At 43.8% G+C, this 10,878-nt stretch overlaps 1 protein-coding gene across 5 annotated transcripts in view; it reads right to left on the bottom strand.

The window, feature by feature from the left end:
• Positions 1-10,878, bottom strand: part of FER (FER tyrosine kinase) — a 288,734-nt gene that overhangs the window by 22,655 nt on the left and 255,201 nt on the right. For all 5 annotated transcript variants that reach the window (XM_053296742.1, XM_053296743.1, XM_053296746.1 and 2 more), the window contains one exon: positions 6,818-6,972. In XM_053296742.1, the coding sequence (XP_053152717.1) occupies positions 6,818-6,972 (155 nt within the window). The remainder of the gene's footprint in view (positions 1-6,817; positions 6,973-10,878) is intronic.

Raw genomic sequence — 10,878 nt, 5'->3', positions numbered from 1 at the left:
ATTATCAAAACAATTAAAACAGGTTTTTTTAAACCCTGGATAACCAGCCCAAGTAATCCCAAATATTTTCAAAAATATTTTCTGTGTTTATCTTTAGAATTATCTTCTTCACCTCCAGTTCTAGCACTGACATTTACCAGCGTCATAGTAATGTTTTCTACTGCAAAATATGTAATCATTTTAAACATGGGATGTACTGTTCAATACCAGCCTAAGCAAAATATGCATCATTGATATCGACCGCCGAGGTTATGCTAACTATTCTGACTTCAGAAAGTTATGTTAGCACTTCAAATAAATATCATTTCATACTGCTTTAAATTGGGCTGCCTGGTTGGTAGAGAGCAATTATGGACATTCACTATGCTGCTCGCAGTATGATTACTTTCCTAAATCTGCATATCTTCAGACCTTTCAGAACTTGGCATCTAGTAATTTAACACCTTTCATTTGAAACATTCAGAGATGCCAGTTAGAAGTAATTCATTTCTTAAGTAACTACAAGTTATGCAAAGTCAATTACTTTTCTCAGCATAATATCAGGGCAGTCCCAAAGCATGCTGATCGTATACATGCATAATATGTATCAGGGAAATAGAGAACTGAAAAGGCTACACTGAATCCCATAATGAACAAAGGTATCAAGGTTCTCTCAGGAGCACATATGCAACTACACAAAATGCAGGAGCATAGATGTGATTTTATTTTAAAAATCTCAAAAACAACTCTGTGCAAGTGTGCATAAAATTTTAGCCATGTAATTCCAAAATAAAAGTAAAAACAGGCTTACCTCCAACTAGTTCTTCTAGTGGTCATCTGTGCTCTTACACGATTGGGCTATGTGCCTTCGCAGAGACCTCATAAGAGTTTCTCCAAGCTGAAAGATTTCTCTCTAGAACTGGTGGTAGCCCTGCCCCCTCTGGTGTAGTACACATGTGTCCCAGCAGTCCTCCTCAGTCACTGAGTCCGTTGACCTAAGAGACTAAAGAGGGGAGGATGGGTGGGCGTGTAAGAGCACAGATGACCACTAGAAGAATTAAAGTTACAGGTAAGCAACCTGTTGTTCTTCGACGTGGTCTCTGTGCTCAACACGATTGGGTGCATAGCAAGCTGCACCCTGTGCAAACCTTACCTGGAGGCAGGACTTCATGTGAAGAGTGATTGTAAAACTGCAGTGCCAAAGGCAGCATCCCGGTGAGAGTGGATGTCCAAGGCATAGGGCTGCATAAAGGAGTGAGGTGTCGCCCATGTAGCAGCTTGGCAGATAACATTAGTGGGATGGATTTGTCAAAGGTAACAGAGGCCGCCATGGCCCTAGTGGAGTGAGCCTTTAGAGAAGGGGATAGCCGTTTCTTTGCAAGCTGGTAGCACAACGAAATGGTCCAGGTAACCCAATGGGAAATAGACTGTGCAGAGGCCTAAGAGCCACGGTGGCAGAGGAATGATGAGGGAGAGGAGCGTCAGCCAGAGGTCCTATCAACATAGTAAGCCAGAGCTCTCCGGACGTCAAGCATATGTAGGCAGCGTTGAGCATCATCCAAAGGATTCAAGAAGAAAACAGGCAGGGTCAGTGGTTGGGAACGATGAAAAGAAGAGACCACCTTGGGCAAAAAGTAGATGTCTGTACGAAGGACCACCTTGTCCCTATGGAAAGTCAAGTAGGGGAGATCCATTTGGAGAGCTCGGAGTTCATTAACCCATTGCGCAGAAGTGATCGCCACCAAGAAGGCCACCTTGCAGGAAAGGAGATCACTGGATGAGGAAGCCATGGGTTCGAATGGGGGCCCCATCAAGCAGGTGAGTACGAGGGAGAGATCGCACAAGGAAGCTACAATTGGGGCATCAGGGTAGAGGTCAGAGAGGCCTTTTAAGAAGCGTTTAATGGTGGGGTCTCTGAACCAAGGCTTAGAAGTGGGAGGAGAGTGGGCAACGATGGCAGCCAAATGGACTCTGAATGAGGATAGTTTCAAGCCTGTTTCCTTCATGGAGGGGAGATAGGAACAGATGTGTTTAGTCGAGTAAGACTGGGGATAGTCCGTTAGCGGTAAGGAAGTGAAGGAAGTGCGTCCATTTATGTTGGTAGGACTTTATTGTAGCAGGCTTACGTGAAGCCGTTAAGATAAGTTGGAGTTCTGGTGGAAAGGAAGTTTGATCCACCACATCGTGAGGCAGAGGACATCCGGATGTAGCAGTTGGCCTGACTGCTGCGAAAGAAGGTGGGGGAGTGGAGGAAAGCGGTGGTACCTGCGAGCAGATAGGTTTAGGAGGCGAGTGAACCATGGTCTCCTGTGCCACCATGGGGCGATGAGGATGCATTCCGGCTGTTCCTGCAGGATCTTCAGCAGGATTCTGGGAATCAGAGGAATAGGGGGAAATGCGTACGCTGAGAGTTCCGTCCAAGAGATAGCGAAGGCATCCTCCAGGGACTGGGGGCCTATGCCTGCCCTGGAGTAGTAAACGTGGCATTGAGCATTCAGTGGGGATGCAAAGAGGTCCATGTCTGGGTGGAACCAGCTGTGAAAGAGAGCCTTGAGAGTTCGGCGGTGCAGCTGCCATTCGTGGGAGGTGACACCTGTTCTGCTGAGGGCGTCTGCTCGAGTGTTGGTGATGCCGCGGATATGAATTGCTTTGGGCATGATGGAGTGGGAGATGCACCAGTGCCAGAGGTCCATGGTGAGATGGAGAAGGGATGTTGAAGTTGTGCCACGCTGTCTGTTGAGGTAGGACTTCGCAGTGGTGTTGTCCATTTGAATAGTGACTGTAGAATGGGAGAGAAGCAGAAGGAAACCTTGGAGGGCCTTGAAGATAGCTAGAAGCTCGAGGTAGTTGATGTGATGGGTGGCTTCATATGGATGCGGTAGAAATTCTGTAGACATTTAGGAGGTTCAGGTAGAGAAGACTGTTTTGTCCTGCAAGATTTTGTGATGTTTAAGAAGGATGAATTCAAAGGGAGTGAAACCGGGGCATGGGAATGCTCTTCAATGAGGGTGAATAAGGGGTCCGGGTCTGACTTATTCTGTTGTGGAAATTGTACCCCAAGGGACGAGGCCATGTGTGAGACATAGTCTGCATAATGTCTATAGTCCTCCGAAGGAGAGCCTGGTTTTTGGTTGGAAAGGAGATCTGGAGGAGTAGATCCCAGTGATGCCAAATCAGAGTAAGGAGAAGGGTCCTTGTATTCTTCCTCAGGATCAGAGGATTCTTCCACAGGTGGTTGGTCTAATGTTAGGTCTACTGTAACGTCCTCGAGTTGTTGAAGAGGTTGGGCCTGTGCTTTGGTGGAGGTACACTGGGTGGTGGTAGAGTGGTAGGCATTTGTGTAGTAGAAGAGGGTTTAGTAGTGGAAGGTAGTGATTGCATTCTATTGGGGTGTCTGGGCACCATAGCAGAGGGACGAGGAGAACAACAGCAGTCTCTCTGGCTAGGAGCATAGTCCCACCGGTTGGGCTGGGACCTGTCCTGGGAAAAGGCTCTCTGGAGCTGTCGCCAGTCAGTGTCATAGGAGTCTCATTGTCTGTAGTGGTATGAGGGCTCCAGCTGGTAAGAATGGTAGGCAGGCCTATATTGCCAGTCCGAGTAATGCCGGTCCATGTAGGCTGGTTGCCTACAGGTAGCCAAATAGAAGCTAGAAGGCCGTGAATGGACTGGAGATAGCCTAGGTCTTGGATAAGGGTCCTCAAATTCAGACTAGAAATCAGGTTCATAAGCAGATTTGTAAGCGTCCTGTTGTTGGTCATCCAATGGATATTTGGGATCATAGGAGTCAGCCTCGGGTTCGAGGATGTAGGGATTGTAGTTCGGTTTGATGCCCTCAGGATCTTGGTTGGCATCGAATGCTGTCTCAGTATCGAGGGTGAGTGCAATGCACAGGCAGTCTGCCTGTCCCTCAGGTTCGAAAATGTGCTCGGTATTGAGAATCAAGTCTGATTGGTGTAGTAAAGGGTTGGACTGGAAGGCGACTTTCTGTTTCTTTTTCAGTCTAGAATCGGGTTCCTGGGCTGCAAGCTGCTTCTTAATGGGTGGAGGATCCAGCGTATGCCGAGGCTTCTTTTTCTTCTTCTTTATTAGAGAAGAGGAAGAGCTCGAACCCGAGAGGTCAGGAGCAGTGGAGCTCGTAGCAGGGATAGCGGAGGTCATCAGGGCCGAGGTGGCCATTTTAAGAGCCATAGGCTGTGTAAGCTGCCTGGGAGCAGGAGCAGCCACGTCCCCATTAGAGGCAGAAGAAGAAGGGGGCTGTAAGCCTGAGTCCTGTTGTGGGGAGCTTAGTGCAGTCTGCATCCCTGGGGTAGTAGGAAGGCCTTGAGCCGTCTGAGAAGACTTAAATGCTTGTTCCCAGAGCTAGGAACGAAGGCGCGAGACACTTTTTTTTCTAGCTTGCTTGGTGAATTTTGAGCAGTGGGAGCTAGGGATGTGCAAACAGGTTCAACCCTGAACCTGTTCGAGGTTGTACCGGTTCAGTTCGACTGTTTGGGGTCGGACTGAACCCACCCCAGTTTGGTCCGACCTCGGACTGACATCCCCCACCCAATTGGGGGGGGGGTGTTTGCGATTTTTTAAAATAAATAAATAATAATAATTGTTTTAATTACCTAGAGGAAGCCCCCCGAAGGGGCTAAAGGTAATACATTTTTTTAATTAAAAAAAACCCCTTTGTGACACCCACCCACCCCGGACTGGACTGGACCAGCGGGGGGTGTTTCTAAGAGATGCCGGACCGAACTGGTCTGGTCAGGTTCGGATTCAGTCCGGGCTTGAACTGAACTGGGCCAGCCGGTTCTGTGGGCATCCTTAGTAGGAACAAGCGTCAGTCTTATGAGACTCGCCGAGGCAAAATAAACAATGGCTGTGTGCGTCAGTGGAGGGGAGTTTAGCCCTGCACCGGACACAAAACTTTAAAGTAACCTTCCTGGCCATAAGTGAAAAACAAAAGGCCAAGAAAGTGGGGGGGGGAGGGCAAGGGGGGGATGTGGGTAAGAAATGAAAACTCAAAGGGGAAAGGTAGATGAACTTAACTAAAGAAAAGAAAGAGAGAAGTAAAAACAGAGGGTAACAGAAGGGTGTTTTAAAAAATAGCTCAGAGCAACTCACGGAGGTATCAATCTGTTGGTGGACAAAGAAAGACTGAGGAGGACTGCTGGGACACATGCGTACTACACCAGAGGGGGCAGGGCTACTGCCCATTTCAGAGAGAAGTCTTTCAGCTTGGAGAAATTCTGATGCAGTCTCTGCGTAGGCGCAAAACCCAATCCTGTTGAGCACAGAGACCACATGGAAGAACAATGCAACAGGTAGATGCCTGTAGTGCAAATGGAGGATTTATCTTGAATTTGATAAAACGTAGCATAGAGCCCATTTGAAGGTCTATGCTGTGGCAGTACATGCAGCAAGAAAGTGATTTTATTCTGTGCGTATTGATTCCAAGTGGAATGAACTTGGGTTGTGTAATCTGCTATGGTTATACCACAACATCACTGAGAAACTGGCTAATACTCTTGATGCATTTACGGCTAGTTTTATAGATGGAAAAGCACATTCTTAAAATATAAACTCTCTTTCGGAAAATAACTTATTAAAGTTATTTGAAAATATTAACTAAATAGAGAACAACCAAATGGTAGGACTGTGTTCCTATACATATGAGAATCCTACAGTAAACCAACGTTGGGTAACTGGCAAAAAGGTTTAAAAATAAAAAATAAAAAATTCAAGTTCACGTATATTATCTTATTTACAAAACTGAAGCCCACGTATTGTTTCTCAATTGCTCTTGTACTTATTAGAGCACTCTAGACAGCTCTATTCATAAATATAAAAATGAACAGTCTCACATATCGTTTGTGTGATGAATCCAACTTATTATAGGCCATTTCCCCCTAACCATAAATAGCACACTTAAAAGAAAAAAGTCAAAGACAGTGGCAGGAGGATGCATAAAACTGTTGTGTAAATAACTCCAAAACGCTTAGGGAGGATCCATTACTTCCTTTTCCTATCATGGTTTATGAACTGCATTCTTTTGGGTGTTATAACTACCTAGTCTTTTACACAATTCAAGTCTGAAGGGGGAAAAACCACACACATCACCAACATTCTGGAGAACCTTCTGCTGTTACATACTTGCTCCTAACAGTTTCTTAATTATTATCATCTGAATCAATGTCCAAGAAAATCTACTGTAATGATCTAGCCACAAATAATTTTTTAATTAAAACACATTAAAAATGTAATTCATATGTAAAAGTATTATGCTGACTTTTCTGTAGAAAGAATTCTTTTTTAATATAGAATATAGAAATATAGACATCTTATTTTGCTCTGAGAAATTTTGCAAAAAATGCAGGTATTTGCATATATGTATCAGATGTCAGACAATATCTCAGACAATTGTCAGATTGTTTTTTATGTTAGACTATATACACAGAACAGGCACCAATATAACTGTAGCGGAAGAATGGCAGTTCAGTCCCCAAATAGCAAAGTAAAACTAGTTTGGTGAGAAAGCAGCAAAGCAAGAGGTCTTGAGACAGTTCTTTAGTATTGAAGAACTACAAGGATTTATTTAAAGATTTATTCGTTACAAAGAAATGTGAAAAAGCCTGCAGCTTAATTTCAGCTGTAGCTCATGGCTGAAGAGAGAGATCAAACAAACAACCATCTCTGGAAAAATAAAATGGAGACTAACACTGGAAGAACAAAGAGGGGAAGAGTCCAGCACTTTTATCCATGACCCTAACTCCCCCCCCCCGTGGTCACTATGAGACATTGCAGCTAAGAGCTGGTGCTGCTAGGGTCCTAGCTCCAACAATTACTTCCTTACCATAGTTTAAAGCCTCTGGAGCTGTCCATTTGATGGGAATCTGCTTTAAGCCGGAAGATGAATATACTCCATCATCTTCTTGACGAGACATTCCAAAGTCGCTGATTTTCAACATGTGATTTTCACCTACTAGACAGTTTCTTGCAGCAAGGTCCCTGTGTTGGAGGAAAAGATACAGCAGTTTTTAACAAACCAGAGGTTACAGCAGAATTGTGCATTTTCTTATTCAAAATCTATTTTAATTAGCTTGGGCAGGAACACATGTAAGCTGCACAATGGATAACAGATCCTGGAAAATGTATTTTTTCTAAATTAGTAAAACAAGCACATTCAAGCAGCAGCGTACTTGACCACATGGCCCTTGAAGGTTGTTATTTCCAGGATAATGCAGACCAAAAAGCCAGATTTGATGCTGGAAAATAGCACACCTTGAATACAAAGCCTTATTATCACAATTAACAAATGTAGAAGATAAATAATTCATATACAATTTGAAGCTCTAAGTCCAAGCTATTTATCTCTCAATGTTCCTACTGGAATGCTGCATCTTTGTATTTTGCCTAAGACTTTATGATACTGAATAGAACATGATATATACCAGAAAAAAGCTGGAGTCTCAGAAACAATAAAATTAACCATTTATTAATGAATAAAATAAATTAAATAAATTTAGTTCATCAAATAATATTGCTGGTTGTCTCAAGTTTATTAAGCAATATATCAAATATGACTCAAAAAGATATCAAATATATATTCATTAATAAAACAGTTGGTTTAACTGTTGGTTAGAGAAATTGCGATAACGCACTTTATTATGTTCTAGTGAAAAACAAACAAACCTTGGCTTAATTAATTAACAAACCATGGGAATATATACAGTACATGCTAGGGCAGGGAAAGAACAGCTTCAGTACAATGACCATTGAAACTTATGCCAAACCCAGAGTGTAATTCTGCATCTTATTTATTCGAGCATGAATCACTCCTTATCTAAGTGCTGGTACTTCATAAAATACATTTGCGGTACAGGTGAGTTCCAGACTAAATACAGTGCTGGCATTCATGGGGTGGGGGACACAGATTTCAAAACACTTACCTGGGGCATTGTCTGTGTCAACTGAAAATACGTCCTCAAGAGCTGCTTGACCTTCAGGAACATATTTTCAGGTGACACAAAGAGTTTCTGGGGAATGATGGTGGTTGTTGAAATTTGTCTCCCCTTGTACAAGTGCTGGTGCTGAGTTAGTTGATTCCATCCACAGGATGGAATTTGATAGGATGCTGGCCACCAAAATCCATAGGAATAAATATATAGACAATCACTATGGAAGAATTTCTTATTATTACTACATTTGTATTTTACCTAGTGCTGGACTAGGACCGGGGAGACCCAAGTTCAAATCCCCATTCAGCCATGAGACTTGCTGGGTGGCTCTGGGCCAGTCACTTCTCTCTCAGCCTAACCTACTTCACAGGGTTGTTGTGAGGAGAAACTCAAGTATGTAGTACACCGCTCTGGGCTCCTTGGAGGAAGAGCGGGATATAACATGTAAAAAATAATAAATAAATAAATAAAATGTATATATATCCGCACAACTCTGGTAGGTGCATTAGCCAGAGGGTCAAACTAGATGTGAAAATCTAGATCAGGACCATTCTAGATCAAGACCATGCTGTGTTTAACAACCCTTTCCCTCACATTCTTTTCTGATGAAAATTGTTTCTTTACTCTCTGCCAAGCCACTATTTTCCCTGGTATGGGTTCTCCTACTGTGACAAATAGCAGCTTCTGTGCAGGGCATTTCCTTTGGGGCATGTGAGAGGGAAGCATTAAACCCATCACCTCCCCACAGCTATTATTTGTAAACAATTTAAAGAGATGGAGATGTATTCATGCATCTCTGCCACAGGTCTAGGTTGACCCTCAGAGACAGTAACTGGACTAAGGTCACCAAGCAAGCTTCACGACTGAGCAGGGATTGCACCCATACATACTATTTATGGTTTTATAGGTTTCCTGCCTTATAAAGGGATCTATATGCTCAAGTTAGAGTACTAGACGAGGAGAAATGTCATACTCTCTTAGATTGTTATATTTTTAATGACACTATTTTTTTAAAAAAACTATGACATTTTCTCTGAACCAGCTATTTGCAAAATGAATCACCATAGTCTGCTCTCACCTCTGGGTGATCTATGCTAGTGGAGTGGACATTTAACAAGATCAGTTTTATTCCCATTTTTGCTCTGGACACTTATGCTTGAATTAGTAGAATGTTCCAGATGTACTTTATCATTTTGTGGGACCATTATGGCTAGTGAAATTACAAAATTTGAACAACATGTTTGAGAAGCTAAAACAAAAGCTAAAACTCAGGAAGTATTTTTAGGTGTGCCCCAAATCAGCATGCCTTTTGATTTTTTTTCATCTGTCTATCTAACACACCACCTTTCCAAGGTCTTCAAGATGACTTATATATGAATGTTCAGACAATTCAGGAATAAAACTTCCAGAATTTTTTTAGAACAAAACTAAAACTAAAATCAAAGTATTACAGACAAAAATAGCAACAAAATAAATGGCAGGTAAAAGTGATAAAAGCAGCTCCATTTATTTTCTCCTATTTAAAGGGATGCTTGGCAGCAGAGAGCCAGAGAGCCAATTGTGCCTCATAAGAGAAGGATCACAGAGAGAGACTGCAGCAGCAACATCACTGAGAGCAGAGACTGGTGGTGGTGGTTTGGGCCTGTCTGCCTGTCTGGCCCAGTGAGTGGAAACAGAGAGTGCCTGCTGGCTTCTCTCTCTCTCTCTTTCTTATTTTAATTTCTACTACCAACAACTGCTTTTATTTTTATTTTATCTTCTATTTTTTTAAAAATTGTAACAAGACCCCCAGTGGCTTTAACTGGGTGCTGCTTGGATTTTTTTCTCGCCCCCGCCCCGATTTTTTTATTCTTGCTTGTATCCAGCCCCTGGTGGCTATGATACCTGTGGTACTGTGCTGATTTAAAAAAAAATTGTATTAGCATACCCCAGTGGATTTAACTGAGTGCTGCTTTGAATTTTTTCCCCTTGTGTGCGTCATTTTCTTTCTTGCTTTTAGCCCCCAGTAGCTTGGTGCTGTGCTTCCCACTTTTTATAGCCCCAAGCTGCACCTTTGCTGCTGCTGTCTGTGTGCCCGGTGTATTCATTTTTGGTTTTGTAGGCTGGTGTGTGGTGCCCAGCCTGCCAGGCTCCCTCTGTTTACCTTTTTTGGGTTGGGGTTTTTTTTTATTGATGGAATGGGTGGGTGGGTGCCTGACTGGTGCCCACCTGCCCTACCCCCAGCTGTCAGATCCCGGTGTCTCTCAGCCCCAAAGTGTCTCTAAGAGCAGAATCCAGCTGAAGACGCCGGACGCCCCCAACAAAAACGCCGGAAGGTGAGAGACACCCACCCACCCCTCGCCTTGGTCAGGTTATTAGAACGTAAGAGTTCTTTAATTAGGGCCTAGTTTGGGGAAGGGAGGGATTCAGTAGCAGGACTGTGGGACAGGAAGGTGGGTTAGATAGAGACCACAGTAACCCCCTGCCCTTCTTTGCCTTCCTTTCACTTAGACCTGCCCCACTGTTGTCTTGTTTCCTTTAAAAAAAAAAAAGCACCCTCCCCGCAAAAAAAGCCGGCTTCTTTAAATGAAGCCAGCCAAAGTGATCATCTCTCCAATGGCCTGGGTAGGTTCTGGGTGACCAGACCACTTGCCCACCAACTGCACCCACCTCACAAGCAACTTCCCCTGCTTGAGAGGAGGAGCAGGTGCCTTGCCCCAACAGCAGCCTGGTATGGGACCACTTTGAGATCGGCCATGGTGACCCATACCATGCTGCCTGTATCCACTGCAGGACACAGGTCAGCAGAGGTAAGGACTCACAGCATCTTATGACAGAGATTCTGCAGCACCTGCAATGGCATCACCTGGGAGTCCATGCTCCTGCTGGCAGCAATAGGCCTGGTTTGTCCTTGACTAGCGGCAAGGCATCTGCTCCTCCTCTCAAGCAGGGGAAGTTGCTTGTGAGGTGGATGCAG

Source organism: Hemicordylus capensis, chromosome 2, assembly GCF_027244095.1.
Source record: "Hemicordylus capensis ecotype Gifberg chromosome 2, rHemCap1.1.pri, whole genome shotgun sequence".
NCBI lineage: Eukaryota > Metazoa > Chordata > Lepidosauria > Squamata > Cordylidae > Hemicordylus > Hemicordylus capensis.
This window is presented reverse-complemented; position numbering and strand designations above follow the sequence as displayed.